The 18,752-nt window shown below is 40.4% G+C and overlaps 1 protein-coding gene across 1 annotated transcript in view; it reads right to left on the bottom strand.

Annotated features, from left to right (window-relative positions):
* Positions 1-280: 280 nt before the first annotated feature.
* TJP2 (tight junction protein 2) overlaps positions 281-18,752 on the bottom strand; it is a 61,924-nt gene continuing 43,452 nt past the window's right edge. Inside the window, exons 11-23 of the mRNA XM_079996188.1 lie at positions 17,170-17,320; positions 15,165-15,273; positions 14,553-14,763; positions 13,832-14,019; positions 12,439-12,534; positions 12,257-12,336; positions 11,892-12,102; positions 11,081-11,181; positions 10,281-10,499; positions 9,785-9,895; positions 9,131-9,466; positions 8,390-8,469; positions 281-1,126 (exon numbers count right to left, since the gene is read on the bottom strand). Of these exons, the coding sequence (XP_079852314.1) occupies positions 961-1,126; positions 8,390-8,469; positions 9,131-9,466; positions 9,785-9,895; positions 10,281-10,499; positions 11,081-11,181; positions 11,892-12,102; positions 12,257-12,336; positions 12,439-12,534; positions 13,832-14,019; positions 14,553-14,763; positions 15,165-15,273; positions 17,170-17,320 (2,059 nt within the window). The 3' untranslated portion in view covers positions 281-960. The remainder of the gene's footprint in view (positions 1,127-8,389; positions 8,470-9,130; positions 9,467-9,784; positions 9,896-10,280; positions 10,500-11,080; positions 11,182-11,891; positions 12,103-12,256; positions 12,337-12,438; positions 12,535-13,831; positions 14,020-14,552; positions 14,764-15,164; positions 15,274-17,169; positions 17,321-18,752) is intronic.

Here is an 18,752-nt window from a genome sequence, read left to right as displayed (position 1 = left end):
TGGGATTGGCACAAAAATTGGTATTACACCACCACTGTGATCTCTTTGTATTTCCCTTGCTCGTGGACTGCACCACTTGAAGAGGCCAACTTTTAATTTCCTAACATTCTTCTGCAAGACCTCCAAATAATGAAAAAGTAAGCTTTGTAGACCAAAAACAAAATAAGGAATATCTTCAATAATGACTTCATTCCATTCAAACATCTGATATTAATAAACAACTCAATATTCAAGGCATTATTAAAATATTTAAATTTAAAGTTGAAAGGAAAAAGGCAACTTTTTGTAGAATATATCCCTTTATTATTTCATGACTCACAAAAAGGTTTAAGACACAGATCATCTGATTTATTTTCTACATAATTTTCTCAGTTTTGGGGCATCCTTGCCTTGTGGCAGGCAGCCAACAAAGTTACCTTTTCGTATGTACAGCAATTGCTTATGAAAATTTTTATGCTGATCTATTTAAAGTAGAAAAATAACATCCAAAGGGAAAATGTTAGCCATGAAACGTACAAAGTTAGGCAACAGAAACATGAAGGCTTTGCAGAAGCATCAGATGTCAGAGATCAGCTCAGGACAGTTTTTATTAGAAAGGCACTTTTTTGTTTTTCTTGCATTAAAACTGTGTTTTTCATCTTGCTTCCATCATGTCACAATAATTAAAACAATAGTTAAAAAGGCAATGTAAATAAAGAAGAGAGTGAGTTAAAAAGACATAAATGCCAGGAATTAATGCAAATATTAAAAATATTTTTTTGGTCCTTTTATAAAATAGGCCACAGTGTTTAGGCAACAGTGATTCACTCCCTCCAATACTTATATTGGACATTCCAGTGTGCAGATACATCTTGAGTTCATCAGTAGCTCCAAATATACATATCCTTTTTAAAAGTAACCAGGGCTTCAGTTTGGCCATGCAGGTGTGTCCCAATAAAATGGTTCTGGTAGCCAAGAAATCTATAATTCCGTATCCCTGTATCGAGCTGCTTGTCCATAGTATCCACGTTTAGAATTGTCCGCTAGCTGTCGTCGATAGTCCTCCTCTTCTGCATCGCTGCCGTAACTTCCTTGCTTATCTAGGTAAGGTCTACCTGCTGCTTTCTGCGGCTCTGGAGGTCTGGAACTAACATCAAAGCACATTATGTGAATTTAGATACAGCTGGTGCTCAGAAAGAGTGTGTCTCAAGCAGCTCTATAACCAGTTTAAAAGCAGTCTTATGACTACTTCCAAGGCTGTTTCAAGCTTTATCCCCACCATATAAAATGCTGGAATGGTGCTCTTCCACATGGTTGTGCTTTGCACAAATAACAGTTCTGTTTAAAAGTTCCCTACTGCAAAAATTGGAACCTGACCAGCAGGTGCCTGCCAGGACCCCATTTAACTTTTGGGACATGAGGAGGAAAATTAAGAGTCAATCCAACATCCCATTGTGACAAAAAAAGGCCAACTGTTTACATTATTTGTTTTGTATCAGCAGTCCATTTGCTCGTAAGTGGTTGACCATTCACTGCCATTTCACAGGACTCCTAAATCTACGCCTTGAGCTGAGCTGCTCCGTCCTGCCTAATGGAGCAGGCAGCCTTGCCCAGGACTGCTGCCACGGGGCAAACATGAATCCAGGCAGTTGCCCTGGACAACAGCTTGAAGCCATTACTACTTGCACAGGGAAAAGCTTTCGGGTTGCAAACATTAAATCAGTGTAAACTAAGAAACAATTCTTCAGCATTTCATACATTCGCACTCCTTTAGGTCTCTGCAAATATACACCCCAATCCTATGCAGAAATAATGACCCACTGTGTTCAACAAATCTTCCAGAGCAGTGTGCAAAGGACTGCCGTTGTGCATGTGTCAACTTGTACATTTCGGTTACTGTGAACAACAGTCAGTCCAGCCGTCCTCTTCTTTCTCTGTCATACTATCAGAATCTTTTTTCCTCTGGAGTTATCAGTATTAAAATTAGTTAAGGTAACATACTGTTGTGTTGTGTTACTTATTTATTTAGTCCTTCCGTGTGCATGACATTTTACAGTGTTACACAGTTGTGGTAGAGCTGATAAGCCACCCTCTTTATTCCAGCTTTGCTGCGGCTTCCCTACATGGGACTGGGACTGGGTTAAGACCACACAACTGAATGAGTAGGAGAAGCCTCACCACTGCATGGTTCCCATCAGTGCATCCGTGTCAAATGGCCTCCACCTTCCACCACCACCACTGTTCAGGTGAGCAGCAGTGACCCCAGTCTTGAGAGGGAGGCTCTGTGGCTCTGCTCTACCTCAAGCTCTGCTACTGGCCAAAGTCAACATTAATCAAAAGAGGGATGGCACGGTAATGGCAGTTGGGAGCTCTTTCGGCTAAAAGAGCCCCAGCGCTTTGAAGTAGGGGGAAGAGGAGAAAAAAAGATTTTAAAGCCTACAATCCCTGCAAGACTGTGTTAAACAACAATTGGGCTCCTTCATTTTGCAGCAGACCTTCCGGGAGGAAACATTTAATCTCAATGGAAGAAGAAACATTTAATCTCCATTCCTACTGACTTTGTTACTTTGTATCCTGTGGCTGCCCTGAAACATTCTAAACTGGGGAAAAAGTGTCTTCTTTCTTCAGAACTGATTTTAAATGTCAAAAAACATTTAAGAATTTTCTCAGCCTGTTTTTAATCATGGCTTTGAGAATCTATTATTGGAACATCAATGGTTTAAATTCACTTCAGAAAAGGAGACAGGTTTTTCATGTATTGGAAAAACAGAATTTGGATGCAATTTGTTTATAGGAAACCCATGTCACGAGATTACATAGAAAAAATTTTAATAAATAAAAGACTTTGACAAGAATTCACTTCCTCGGACAAAGTGAAAAAGAGGAGTGGTTTTTTTATATAAAGGAAAAATGGAATCCAAAATTGATTTTTAAAGATGAGGAGGGAAGATACATAGCAGTGGAAATTATAGCACAAGGCGAAAAATATTTGTTACTAGGAATCTACACACCTAATGATGACAAAGCAGAATTCTTTAAGAACTTGGAAACAAGTCTTTTGGAACACTTGGATTATAAATTAATTTTAATGGGAGACTTGAATGGAGTTGCATCTACTTTGATGGATAGGACTCAGAGACAAAAGAATTTGAATACTGGCAGATTACCTAATACTTTTTTTTAATATAACTGACAAATTTGATTTGTCAGACATGGAGAGTTAGAAATCCAACTGAAAAAGACTTCACTTTTTTCTCAGATGCAAACCAATCATTTTTGAGAATCAATCTAGAGACTTGGTTTCTAAAGTATTAAAAACGGAAATTTGCCCTAAAACTTGCTCCGATCATAATGCAGTTTTTATGGACCTGAAAATGTTTGTAGAGGGTTCCTTCAGATGGAGAATGAATGATGATTTGTTGAGAAGTACTTCAATTGTGAATAAAGCCCAAAAACCCTAAAAGATTATTTTGAACTTAATATGAATCAGGGAACGGAAACTAGGGTTATTTTGGATGCCAGCAAAGCAGTGATGAGAGGATTTCTGATACAGCAAAATTCCATCAGGAGAAAAGATAAAATTATGGAGCAATTGAAAGATAAAGAGAAGATGCTTAGAGGAAACCCAAAGAATCTGCAGATACAAAAAGAAATTAAGGCTTTACAGATTCAATATTCACAGTTAGTAAATCAAGAAATAGAATGGAAGATAAGAAGGATGAGACAAAGAAATTTTGAATCTGCAAATAAATGTGGGAAATTATTAGCCTGGCAGTTAAACAAGAGACAAAAGCAAAGTACTATCACAAACATAGTAAAAGAAGGAAAATCTGTAGAGAATCCTGCAAGACATAAGAAAATGTTTTTACAAATACTACAAACAGCTGTGTAAAAAACATAAAGATTTGGCAAAAATTGAGCAATTTATCAAGATTAATGGTTTGCAGCAGATTCTGGATGATAAAAAGATCCTACTAAAAGGTTTAATTACAAGACAGGAAGTTGAACAGGCAATAAATTCAGTGCAACTTGGCAAGACACCGGGACCTGATGGTCTATCAGCGAAATACTATAAGACATTGAAAGATTGGCTTATTCAACCACTGGTAGAAGTAACCAATTTAATTCTGCGAGGGGGCAAAGCACATGAAACCTGGAAGGAAGCGTATATTACTCTGATTCCTAAACAGGGTCAAGATAGATCCAATCTTAAAAACCAATCTCCCTACTCAATGTGGATTATAAAATTTTTGCAAATATATTGGCTAACAGGCTAAAGAAGGTTTTATCTAAATATATCTACAAGGACCAGGCAGGATTTCTGCCTGGAAGACATATGAAAGACAATATTAGGAATGTTGCGGATATTTTGGAAAAATTAGAAGCAAGAAAGAGTTGTGAAGCAATGTTAATGTTTATTGATGCAGAGAAGGCCTTTGACAATGTATCTTGGAGGTTTATGCTATATAATTTTGAGAGTATGGGGGTTGGTCAAGATTTTTAAAATTGTATTAAAGCGATCTATCAAGAACAAAAAGCTAAAATTATTGTAAATAATGTGGTCTCGGAGGAAATTAGAATTGAGAAGGGAACCAGGCAAGGGTGCCCACTTTCCCCTCTGCTGTTTATTTCAGTCCTAGAGGTCTTGCTAAGTATGATTAGAAAAGATGAACAAATCAAAGGTATTACAGTAGGATCCAAACAATATAAATTAAAAGCCTTTGCTGACGATCTAGTACTGACATTACAAGATCCAGACTCCAGTGCAGTAAAAGCACTGGAGTTGATACAATAATATGGGCAGGTAGCAGGATTCAAGTTAAATAAGAGCAAAACCAAAGTGTTAGAGAAAAATCTGGACAATGAGGAAAGAAAACTACTACAAGAAAAGACGGGCCTAGATTTTGTGAAAAAAGTTAAGTATCTGGGTGTGAATCTGTCTGGGAAAAATCTGAATTTATATAAAGATAACTATGAGAAACTATGGAATGAAGTTAATAGAGATTTAGAGATATGGTCAAATTTAAAATTGTCATTAATGGGCTGGATTTCAGTGGTTAAGATGAATGTATTGCCAAAGATGCTTTTTCTGTTTCAAGCCCTCCCAATTATTGACAATGTGAAATGTTTTAAAGAATGGCAGAAAGCTTTATCTAGATTTATCTGGCGGGGGGGGGGACACCCAGAATTAAATACAAACTACTTACAGACTCTAAGGAAAGAGGGGGATTCTCCCTGCCAGATCTAAAAATTTACTTTGAAGCAGCAGCTCTCTGCTGGATTAAAGAATGGATACAATTGGAAATTGGAAGATACTGATGTTTTAGACCTAGAGGGATTTGACAATGTATTTGGATGGCATGCATATTTATGGTATGATAAAGTAAGGGCCCATAATGCATTTAAAAACCATGTAATTAGGAAATCTCTATATAATGTATGGATAAAATATAAAGATCTCTTAGAAAGGTAGACACCCAGATGGCTCTCGCCAATGGAGGCGAAGGCCCAGAAAAAGTTAAATATGGACATCAAGTGGTTGAGATACTCAGATTTGTTATTGGAGGATAAAGAAGGTTATAAACTAAAACCTTTTGATCACGTAAAAGATAAGATAAATTGGTTACATTACCACCAGATTAATGAATTGTACAAAGTAGGCAAGAAAAATGGTTTTGCTTCGGAAAAATCTAAGTTGGAAATGGAGTTGTTGGATTCTAAAGTTAAAAATTTGTCTAAAATATATAATTTATTGTTGGAGTGGCATACAAAGGATGAACAAGTCAAATCAGTGATGATAGATTGGGCAAGAGATGTGGGACATAATTTAATGTTTGAGGACTGGGGAAAATTGTGGCAGAAAGGGGTCAAGTTCACTGCATGTTAAAGGAAAATACAATGAAAATGATGTACAGATGGTATTTGACTCCGGTAAAACTAGCGAAGATTTACCATAACAGTGATAATTTTTGTTGGAACTGTAAAGAAAAAGAGGGTACGTTTTATCATATGTGGTGGACCTGCCCCAAGGTGAAAGACTTCTGGGAAAAGATTTATAATGAATTGAAAAAAATGTTGAAATATACATTTACTAAGAAACCAGAGCCCTTTCTTCTTGGAATAACAAGTTTGGACTTGCCCAAGAAAGATGTTCATAGAATCATAGAATTGGAAGAGACCACAAGGGCCATGGAGTCCAACCCCCTGCCAAGCAGGAAACACCATCAGAGCACTCCTGACATATGGTTGTCAAGCCTCTGCTTAAAGAGCTCCAAAGAAGGAGACTCCACCACACTCCTTGGCAGCAAATTCCACTGTCAAACAGCTCTTACTGTCAGAAAGTTCTTCCTAATGTTTAGGTGGAATCTTCTTTCTTGTAGTTTGGAACCATTGCTCCATGTCTGCTTCTCTGGAGCAGCAGAAAACAACCTTTCTCCCTCCTCTATGTGACATCCTTTTATATATTTGAACATGGCTATCATATCACCCCTTAACCTCCTCTTCTCCAGGCTAAACATGCCCAGCTCCCTTTGCCGTTCCTCATAAGGCATCGTTTCCAGGCCTTTGACCATTTTGGTTGCCCTCCTCTGGACACGTTCCAGTTTGTCAGTGTCCTTCTTGAACTGTGGTGCCCAGAACTGGACACAGTACTCCAGGTGAGGTCTGACCAGAGCAGAATACAGTGGCACTATTACTTCCCTTGATCTAGATGCTATACTCCTATTGATGCAGCCCAGAATTGCATTGGCTTTTTTAGCTGCCGCGTCACACTGTTGGCTCATGTCAAGTTTGTGGTCAACCAAGACTCCTAGATCCTTTTCACATGTACTTCTCTCAAGCCAGGTGTCACCCATCTTGTATTTGTGCCTCTCATTTTTTTTGCCCAAGTGCAATACTTTACATTTCTCCCTATTAAAATTCATCTTGTTTGTTTTGGCCCAGTTCTCTAATCTGTCAAGGTCGTTTTGAAGTGTGATCCTGTCCTCTGGGGTGTTAGCCACCCCTCCCAGTTTGGTGTCATCTGCAAATTTGATCAGGATGCCCTTGAGTCCATCATCCAAGTCGTTGATAAAGATGTTGAATAAGACCACGCCCAAGACAGAACCCTGTGGCACCCCACTAGTCACTCTTCTCCAGGATGAAGAGGAACCATTGATGAGCACCCTTTGGGTTCGGTCAGTCAGCCAGTCACAAATCCACTGAGTGGTAGCATAGTCAAGACCGCATTTTACCAGGTTCTTTACAAGAATATCATGGGGCACCTTGTCAAATGCCTTGTTGAAATCAAGGTAGGCTACATCCACTGCGTTCCCTTCATCTACCAGGCTTGTAATACCAGGCATGTTAAATTATTTTTGTATGCCACAACTGCTGCTCGAATTTTATTAGCTAAGAACTGGAAAGCACAAGAAGTACCATCAGTGGAAGATTGGCAGATGAAGATTATGGACTTTTCGGAGCTGGCTGACCTGACTGGAAGAGTTCGCGATCAGAAGGAGGAGTATCAGCAAGAATGGTCGAAATTTAAAGACTATGTAGTTAAATATGTTAAGTTAACTTAATTGGAAATGTTTGCAAATACCAGATAGGATTAGGAGTGAAATATGTAATGTGATGAAATAATATGTTTAATGCTAAATTGGAAAGAAAGATAGAAAGATGTTAAGTGATTAAGTTAATTTTATAAGAATTTTGTTTTTGGAAAACCGTTAAAATGATATACACTGAAATTCAACCAAGGGGATACGTGGAAATTGCTTAACAATGTTAATAAGATTAATTTTAATAAGGTTAGGATTTTTGTTTGTTTGTTTATTTGTGTTTATAAATTTTGTGGAAAATCAATAAAAAAATTGAAGGGAAAAAAAGAGTTTTGAGGAAGGATGGAGAGAAAGGGGTGGTGGCGACACCATGAACACGGGGGGAGTACTTCCATGTCTAGGGACCAGCAAAGGGGAATGGTGGAGCCAGTTAAGGAAGCAGAAGATCTTTGGTTGGCTAAGGGCAGGAGGTCACAGCCAAGAATATAAGAAGAAACAAGTTAAGATGGAGGAAGGGCTGTGGGCAGCTTTTAAAGTAAGGGCAAGTGGCTGGTGATGGATGCAGACAGGATTCCGTTCAGAACCACAATGAGCAATAGGAAAGAGGAGCAATTCTGGCACTGAGCAGTCTGAAAAGGAGGTAATAAACTTAGTTACTTGTAGATGTATATCAGTTATTATTTTTGGCAGCAAGTAAATTTTGCCAGCTTGTAGACCTCTATCATAACTGAATCCCTAACCCAAAGACACAAAGCCAGTAACATTCACAGATAATTCCATTATTTTATTGTAATCCACTTTGGGATTAATAATGATGAAGAATAGGCTTGAGATATATTGAACATATACCTGAACATGCAACATTTTACCTGGCAGCCTGGGTCCAGTCTGGTTTTTGTGTCTTGATTGGGACAGCATAAATGTCTGGGTGTCTCTGAGCTATTTCCACCTGTAAAAGGAGAGTGTATGATCAAAACATTTTGAAGTTTCCCGTAATGGGTGACTAAACCCAGTGTAACTGTGACATGATAACAAGTTCCATTTCCCCAATTTACAGATTGTCACAGTATTCAAAAAGCATACAAAGCAGCAGAGAATAAAGCTATTAGTACACAGCTACTAGTACCTAAAAACCTACTTGTTATTGGGAAAGATTAAAATATTTCTCTCTTCACCAATGAATCAGCCTAGCCTTCCAACAAGTCGCTGTGCTCTAGAGTTTGCCGCTGACAGAAGGAGAGGCCGTTTGCTCCAGTTCATCCTTCTCCTCAGCAATCTCCAGCTCCACACTCTTCTGGAGAGTCCTTCAACCCCATAGCAGATAGCAGATAGTCAAGGGGAATCAGCCAAAATCACCTCTATTATTCTTTCTGCAAATGGAACTGTGGCTTGTAGCCAACTAACTTCTTCTCAGAGTAATTGAATGAAGATAGCCATTTCTATTAATTTCAACAGGTCTACTCTGTGATGTACTAGCATTGGGTACAATCCTCTGCTCACAGGATCTCTAGATCTAATCCACTGTTTTTATGATGTTTCAATAGTTTGAGTGGCAATAATTTCTAAAACAGACACAAATGCAAAAAATCAGTTTGTGGTTCACTTCATACCCTGGCATTTTGTGCTTCTTGTAGTTCTTGCATTCGTTGAAGTCTTGCTTTGTGGTCCATTTTCTCAAAAATTTTAACTTTCCCCAGCACAGATTTTGGTGTGTTCCCTGGTTCTTCTATCCCCTCCTCCGATTTCTCCTCCACTTCCGTTGATGGGACAGGTGGCTGAGAGGATTTCAATATGGGGCGCCCAAAAGTAGGTTTGATGGCTATTGGGGGAGGGGCCACTTTCATTGGTACTCCATAAGTTTCACTGCTAGCAGCATTAGGGCTGCCTGTTCTGGCTTCGTAATTCTTAGGGATATCATAGGGATCTTCTCTGTTTTGCAGTTTACCCTGAAAGCATAAGGCAACAGCCAGTACAGCAATAGTATTTACATAGAAGTAGCAGTTTTGGTCTGGAAATGATCAGCCATGAGGGACTGGTTAATATAGTTTGTAAAGCCTAAACTGGTTACTGATATTTTGAGCTAAGGAAAAACAGGTAGTTGAGGCACCACACTGGGAAAAAGTTTAGCTAAGATGAAAATGTGGAGCTGTGAATCAAGCAGGGAATGTTGAGAGGCCTTCTGAGGCAAATGCTCTTAGTAAGTAACCCTTATTAGCAAATGCAACACTCGACCCCAGTTAGTTGTTCTCTTCCTCTCCAATTACCTTTGGGGGTTCAGGCTTGAATGCTGGCGGTGGGCTGGGATCCCTCAGAACTTCCCTGCTACCAGCTCTTCTCATTTGAGTTCTTGGTTCTGGGCTGGATTTCCTTAAACTCTATGGACAAGTAATAGTAGCTCATTATGCATACAGTCACGCAGTTCTTGACTTGTGGGAGGCATAGTTACAGTCTGCAACTGCTGGGAAAAGTGTTTTGTTTTCTGTTTTTTTTCTTCCTTTAAATATAATTCAAATGGCAGCACTGCTCTTGTACAATACAGCCATTTTACCACAAGGTAATTTGAAGCAGGGAACACCCCACCCCCCCTTGTTAGAGCAATAAAACATCTTCCTTTCTACATAGGAGTGCACACAATAGACACCAACAACTCAAAATGCCACTGAATTTCCCACTCACATCACTTCAGTGAGCATGTGTTGTCAATGTTTTACCACCTAATGCTCTGAGAGAAAAACAGCAGTCTTCTTCTGGATTTCTCACCTCCTCCTGCTGCTGCTGCACGGGCTCGGAGGACCGACTAATGGAGGAAACTCTGGGCTCGTTGATTGGCTCATCAAGCTCGTTGTCTGTGTAAGCCCCGCCTTCTCCATCAGTGTCTTCCATGTCACTGACCAGTCGGCTGTCACAGCTCAGATAGTCAGCGCCCATCGCAGTTAAGTATGACATACGGTCTTCCAGGTCATCATCCATTCCTTCCAGCTGTAAAGGGATTTTGTGAAGAGGTTATGTTCTCCTTGTCACATCAGGGCTCACATTATGTAACACAGTAAGACACAGTATAAAGAAGCTTCAATAGATGGGACTACCATGTACCATTAAAAGCAATGATAGCGCTCCATTTTCACTACTAATAGCAACATGAGATACTGGAAGTTTTCATTAGGTTGCAATTCTCACTGGCAAAGTTTTTTGCCATTTTCCCCCAGTTAATAATAATAATAATAACAACAACAACAACAATAATTTTATTATTTATACCCTGCCCATCTGGCTGGGTTTCCCCAGCCACTCTGGATGGCTCCCAACAGAATATTAAAAACACGATAAAACATGGTGCAGCAGAGTCAGTTGTGTAGAAGTGGGGGGATGCCTGTACTCTGCCTGCAATCTTGGTTGCAGTCTCCTTCTGAGTTCCTGTTGCTGGGAGGTACAGGAGGGGAGAGGGCTGCTCTTGTGCTCAGGTCCTGCCTATGAGCTTCCGTTGGGCATCTGATTGGCCACTGTGAGAACAAGATGCTGGCCTTACCCAAAAGGGCTGCTACATTCTTATGACCACCTACCTTTCCTTCGGAGACCCACACGGCTTCGCCTTGTTGTTGCTGAATAGTATCTTTTAGGCTGCCATACCAACCATCATTGGCTGAATTTAGATCAATAGTAGCTGCAGATATTTTTTTAAATAAAAAATGGTTATATTTTCAAAGCATTAGTCTCATACACAACACTATATTACTTCAGTCATTTTCAAAACAATGGAAACACTCCATATAACACTCCATAGTGTTAATGTTCTCCACTGATTATAAAGTTATTCTAGACTCCCGAAGAAATCATTAATAAGCTTTGCTGCTGTTGCTTTTAGCTGATGAGAATGCCAAGACTATTTTTTATTTACCTATCACTTCAAACCATTGCTTCTTATCCTGATTTCAGAAGGAACTTTTTTTTATAGCATCTTTAAAATATTTTGGAAACATGATTGTATATTCTGCTATCTATTGGAAAGATGGAGCAACAGATTCTACCAGTTACATATTTAATGTGGTGGGCAAGTTGAGAAGTTAAACTAAAAACCTTATTGTATGGATGCTTTAGCTGAGATCCTTGCATTGCAGGGGGTCCCATTATTCTGTGATGAAAGGAAGTACAGGAAAAAAGCAAGAAAGATATTTCATGCATGGGACTAAGTGACCAGCATGCATTTAAAAAGCATGGGTCATACACCATCCAATACATAATTCCTACTCGACCTCCACTGAAATAAGACTTGCTCCATGCACTGAGAAGGGCTGTCATGTGAAATTCACTCTGCACCTAGACATGCTTTCAAAGAAAACCAAACAAAGAAGCAAGCAACCTATTTCCACCTACCTGTGAAAAGATGCGAGCAGGTCCTCTTCAGCTTATTTGCTTGGTCATACAACTTCCGTGCGCTCTTGTTGGAGGTGGGAATTAGCCTTTGCCTCATGACTTTCACACCCTGCTTGCTATCTGGGTTGAAAAAAACTACAATTGGGAACCACTGGGTGTAGTTTAACAGATCCACGGCTTTTGGGGTCACATCCAATAGAGCATGTTTATCCTGTTAAAAGTGCAGCAATAGGAAGGTTACAGGTACAAAAAGGACAGCAAAATAACAGCATCCCCATCCCCAGTATCTCCTACTTGGCTTCCCAACGTGATAAAAAGCTAAGAGAAACGGCTCAGGGGTGGGTGGGGGGAGTGAATAAGTGTACCTGCTCAATGATTTGCCTCACAGTATTCAAACGCACAACGCCGGTGGACTTTTCTGAGCCTGCATCTTTAGGCTCGGTTTCTGCAAGAATAATACAGCTATGTCATCATGTCCTTAATAATGTTTCCGTGGATCATTAAATGCTGAAGGATTGTGTTAAGAGAGGAGCACTGAAAGACTTACTGGCAGCATGATACATCTCAGGCAAATCATTGCAAAGTTTCTCCATTGCTACGTCTGCAATGGGACCAAAGATCACCACAGGGCGCCTAAAACCAGCTGAAAATAGAAAGCTGCATATGACTAGTTTCTATTTTATAATGACCAAAACAAAAACTGTTCCCTCTAAAATACAGAAATAAATATCCCCCCAAATCATCCAATCATAATAATCATCTGTAAAATACGTGAGGACATTTTGTCCTCACAAAGGGAAAAGTTCCTCACAATTCAGACATACTTTCACTGCAAATTGGCAGAGGCCAACAAACAGCAGCTGACACCCTTAAGAGACAATTACTTGCAGATACCCTTCACACAATATGGCTCTGTGAAATATCTCTCACACGAGTCAGTACAGCAAATGTTCTGTTCTAACGCAGTCCAAAATAATTATTAACTCTACATCTTAGCAGCTATTGCTTCAGTGTGTTTGCTTTTGTTGAAACAATCCCTACATGTCTCTTAAATGTTATTTTAAAATAACATGTCCCTTAACACTTTTGTGCAGTCACAGGTGTGTCATGCTGAGATGCTAACTCACATTTAACCAGAATAAAGTTGGCACACTCCTTGCTAAGCTTTCCACAAGAGATATTGAAAAGAGGTCTCTTGAAAAGAGTTATTCAGATTTGAAGGGCATCATTACTATTTTGTTCCAACAAAGAACATTCAAAGCCTGTTTTTTTGAAAATACCTATTTATTATCCTAACATATACAATAATCCACGCTTATCTATGAGAATAGACTGTATTCTAGCAAATGCAATACTAGCATGACAGCAGATAAGCTACACTTAGAGAAAAAATTAAGGATACATTTTCACAACACAGTTCAAGAAAAGGGGGCGCACAGCAGCACTGATGGAGAGAGTGCCTTGCCCTGAGTATTTACTAAGTGTATCTACAAATGAGCCAGCCTGACTTTGAAAACTGACACACATTACAGTTATAACAGCAGCACAACAGAAGCTCAATTGTAATATCTGAAATGCTTACATGTCTTTTTTTAACTTCTCAAAACATTATGAACACACTGTGCGTTAGTATAGTTTGTGTTTCCATATTTTGTATTGTGGACTATTCCATTATTTGGCAGCCCACAATGTTCACAGGAGGGGCATGCAGAGGAACTGGTTACTGAAGGGGGGGAACCCCTCATCTAAACAAATTTAATGTGATGTTTTGGACAGGCCACAACATGGTTGTGACCAGAGACAGACTTTACCACTTGCAGTTAGCCTAGAGATAAAGCCAGTTGGCTTGATTTGTTTAAGTTGCCAGAAAAAATCGCTGTAGCTGTCTTTTACAAATGAGGAAATGAGCTGTCAGTTTTCATATGCTGTCACTCACTCACCCTCCCGGAGCATGACTCGCTCATAGGCTGGAAATTTTGTGCTAACAGATGCAATTGCTGTCAAATCTTCACGGCTCTTCTTTAGATTCTTTTTCATTCCAGACCGTTGGCCACGCATCCGCCAGAAGTCTGCCCTGTCACTGGAGCCATCTCTTTGAGCATTTTGAACACTGGCCATCTGCTCAGCCCTGAAAAAGAAACAGCATTTAGTCCATTTGTAAAAGTCAGCAAGTCAACTTGTGTGCATTTCTTCAGGCAGAAAAGCATATCATAGACACAACTGATGCTATAAAATAGTACAGGATGGCCGTCACTATATTCCTATGTATGTACATGTATGTATAGGTAACATATCCAAGTCTTTGGCTGCTTCCCCTAATACATCCTGACATCAGGAGCAGGGACAGCAGTATGACACAAAAGCCCCTTTACATGTTAGATGCATGAAGTACCGTAGGTCTTTGCCTCTAAATGTGTCGCTTTCCTCTTCTACATAAGAGTAAAACACAACCATTTATTTATATGAGACCAAATAAAGGGGTGTAACCCAAGGACACCACTGGGGAAGAGGATCCCAAGTGACCCTGGTAAATAAGAACTGAGTTCTGCATGTACTTATTTACATGCTCCATCTGTTTTTGATAACACTGGACAGAGATGGAATAAACTACAAGAGAGAGTAACATCAATTAACATCATGATCTACAGGTTATTAAGATACCTGCTTTTGTTTGGAATCAGGCCCTTCTCCAACTCGCTCTCAATCCGCACAGCCAGCCAGTGACCCAGTTTTCCATCGTACAGTGTATCGACCACTCGGAAGACCTCCCCTCTGGTGAAGGCTAAGCTTTGTGGCATTTCCTTTTCACATTCAAAATGTGTCCTTATGAAGAAAGAATCTCCTCTGCCGCAGGCCATTATATCTCTGTAAACTAGTGAGAAAGACCAGATCTAGTTCAATTATTTTTCTCAGTAGGTCTATAGCAGGGCTTTGGGGACTCTCTTAGAAGACTGCTGCAGTCAGCACAAAGAAACTACCGGACATTGTAGATTTGCAAAAATTTTCCATAAGAATCTGCTGTGTGCAAATGACTGAAGAGCCATTAATACAGGTAATTTTGACTTAAAATCTGCATGGAAATGAGAAGCTTTAATTATTTCTACTAACCCACTTTCTCCAATAAGATGCAGTAAAATCTTTAAATATGAACAGAGCAAAATGCAGCAGCTGACTACTGCTATATTTGCTGTTCACCTACTACACTGAGACACAGCTTGAGCTATAGATAAAAGCAGGAAGTACATAAACAAAAATTACATGCCAGGTGCCTACCATCATATTTGCTCTGGGCCAGAATTGTCACAATATCTCCTTTCGGAATTTCCAACAGGTACAGAACAGCATCCTCTCGAATAATACCTCTGAAATCTTGAGTGTTTACCTGATACAAAACCACCAAACAGATTTTAAGAGAAGATTCCTTTGATACAGACCACCAAAGAGGAAGAAGCTGGTTTTGCCTTTGTGCAAAATATTAATTTTAGCCAACCAACTTTACACATTTCTGGGTTATATTCACTGAGGGCAGGAACATGTCAATCTCCCTCTCTGAACTGACTCAGAACCAACCATTTTTCTACTAGCAAGTACAATCAACTTTTAACCACTATACTTCTCCTAAAAATAATGTTTTAGATGTGTAATTCGGGGTGATCAGACACCCTTATTTGTTTCAGAACAGTTTGCCTGTTACAAGAGCTAGGTGAATACTGCATTGGATGAGGCTAAAACCATTGGACTGTATCCAGAGTAGACCCAATGAATCAATGGACATGGCTAACAGGTTCATTTATTGCAACGGGTCTTCTTTGAGAAGGATTTAATGGGATACTTAACCATAGTCAGCAGCTGCATGCTTTAGAACAGAGGTCGGCAACCTAAGGCCCGCGGGCTGGTTCCAGCCTAAATGGGTTCTGAATCCGGCCCATGGACGGTCGAGAAATCGCTGCATGGTTCTGATTCATATCGTTTGGGCTGCGCCATTTTTCTCTCTCTCTCCCTGATGGCGGCGCCTCCTCCCTCCCTCCTCCTGGCTTCTCCCCTGCCCTGCGGAAGAAGGAGGCTAGCCTTTGATTGGTGCCAGCAGCATTGTTTCCTTCTCATTGGTTGCAGCTTCCTTTCCTCCTCCCTCCCTCCCTCTAGAGCCGAGAGGAAGGGGCCTGGGCTTTGTTTGTGCCAGCGTGATTTAAGGCAGCCGCTCTCTGGCTCTCCCCTGGCTCGCTGCTCCTTCTGCCACTGCCACGAGTAGTTCTGTTCTAAGACACCCTCCCAGGTGCCTGGGGTGTATGAAGCCTTGTTTCACCCGTTTTTAACTCCGCTACCGAATGCATCTCCCCCTCCAAGACGGGAGAGAGGAGAACACGTGTCCTTCTGCAGAAGGAACTGCTCGCTGCAGGACACATGTTCTCCACTTTCCCGTCTTGGAGGGGGAGACACGTTCGGTAGCAGAGTTAAAAATGGGGAAACAAAGCTTCGCACCCCCAGAACCCTGGGAGGGTGACTCAGAATGGAACGGAAGTGAGACCTTTGGAACTTTATTATTGTTTTTTGATGGAATCTGGATCCTGTAGTAACGAGAGAGTGTGCATGCGCAAGGTTTGAGGGACAGTGATCTGGCCCTCTACTTTAAAAGGTTGCTGACCCCTGCTTTAGAATGCATGAAGAAGGCTTAAAGTTCTTTTAAAACAAGTGATGCCCAGGAGGCTGCTGGGAGGAACGTGAGCTCAGAAATCAATCAGTTCAGATCAGAAGGAATACAGTGGTACTTCGGGTTACAGACACTTCAGGTTACAGACGCTTCAGGTTACAGACTCTGCTAATCCAGAAATAGTACTTCGGGTTAAGAACTTTGCTTCAGGATGAGAACAGAAATCACGCAGTGGCAGCAGCAGGAGGCCCCATTAGCTAAAGTGGTACTTCAGGCTAAGAACAGTTTTAGGTTAAGAATAGACCTCCGGAACAAATTAAGTTCTTAACCCAAGGTACCACTGTAGTACTATTCTGTACTAAGCCTTCACAAAGATTGGTGGAAAACACAATAGAATAATAACTAGGTAACAATTGCCTCAGCTGGGTTGTCAAGATGCTGCCAGAGGTTTTAACGTAACAAGTTGCTTCAGCAACTGTTTTTAAATTAGGGATCCCATCCAAGGTTTTGAAACAAACACATTTACTTAAATATTATTTTAAAAGAACTTTCATAGCTACTTATATTGAAATACAGCAATTTCTCCACTGAACCGTGCAAGAAAACAGCGCTATGCAGAACCATGTATACCTTAAGAATCTGGTCTCCCTCTTGTAGGCCTTCCTGCTCTGCAGAGGTACCTTCTTGAATTCCAGCAACAAATATTCCTACATCATTCCCACCTGCCAGCCTGATGCCCACGCTGTCACCTTTCTTGAACTTCACCATCTTTGTACCAGGACTTGAGAAAGAAAAGGAGTTTTAGAGATGATTTGAGTCTTGTAAGAGCATTTCATGTGTAAGCTGAGGCAACGTAGTCCCCATGTGAAGACATCAGCATCGCAAACTTACACATTTAAAGCAGCCATGGGATTACAAAAGTACAGGGATTTCCACCACACTTATTTCATGTGCTGTATACTGAAACATTGTGGTAGGGGGAAGGTTGACATAAAACAGTGCACACCATGAGCTGGTAGTCAACTCTGTGGTCACCAATGGAAAAAAAGGCAGCCACAATAATGGGAACAACTCTGTCTCCCTGTGAACACAGTCCGTTGCATCCTAGCCTCGTTTTACACAATTGTGTATTCACAGGTGTGAGCGCTTGGTGGGACTGGACATTGTGAGCAGACACATGAGATCCCAGGCTGCATACCTGTATCTACAGATCTGATCAGAAGCAGATGCCAAGAACTGACCGTCTACTGCAGTGCCGCTGCTGCATTTCTTAACATGGTTAGGAGACTAGAAGTGCCTCAGAGCCTCCTTCCAACTCAGGTGTGCAAACTCCTTTTTTATGTATCTCCCACTAAGAGATAATTATGATTAATATTACAGCTACTCCTGCAATTTCAACTACCATAGGGTTGGTACCAAACCACAATTTGCAACCCTCTTTGGAAGTTAATTTTGCAAATTGTGGCTTTGGCAAAACTATGATTACACCTAATTTTGGTGTATACATGTAATGATGTTGGGAAATCTTAGCAAGTTAAAACTTTGGCTCATGAAAAAGAAGAGCATTATGGGAGAGCCAAATGCTGTAGAATCCTGGGAAAGTGTATCTGGTTCTTTAATTGCCGAATTCTTGTCTTCAGAAGTGTAAATTGGGTGTCTCCTTCCTCTGAAGGAAAGGGAGTTTCTAGTTGATTTGTTGTTCTTGACACCTGGCTATTATCTGGCTAATTTAATCTGGTCTGTGTCTGGGAATGCTTTAATCTTCAAGGTCTTTTGATAAACAGGATTCAGCTGTCTCCTAACAAGCCTGAGCTATTGTTCCGCCAAGTAACCATTGGCGAATTGCTAATTAATCTAAAGACCTGATTGGATTAAGTTTTGAATCCCCCTGGGTTCAAGAGGGATAAAACCTTAGAAAACTAACTTGCAAAATGCAGACCTTTTCGCAGCCCATCTTGCCCATTACACCTTGCCATGTGAGACCATTGTCATGCCCTGATGCCGGAGTGTGAGTATGTTCTGTAGTTAGTGATACTAAATAATGTTTTTATTTTTTGTTTGGGATTTGTAAGAGATGTGCCAACTTTTATGTTCTGAATAATCTTTCTTTTTAATAAATTCTGGGAAAAGGACTTTTTCCTGCTTTTGTCTTTTGTGCCTTTCTGCTGGGGAAGCTGAACCAGTACCTGACCACTTAGTTGCCTACCAGAGCC

This window comes from Podarcis cretensis (genome assembly GCF_951804945.1).
Source record: "Podarcis cretensis genome assembly, chromosome: 11".
Classification (NCBI taxonomy): Eukaryota; Metazoa; Chordata; class Lepidosauria; order Squamata; family Lacertidae; genus Podarcis; species Podarcis cretensis.
The sequence above is the reverse complement of the archived record's forward strand: the minus strand, read 5'-3'. Positions and strand labels throughout refer to the sequence as shown.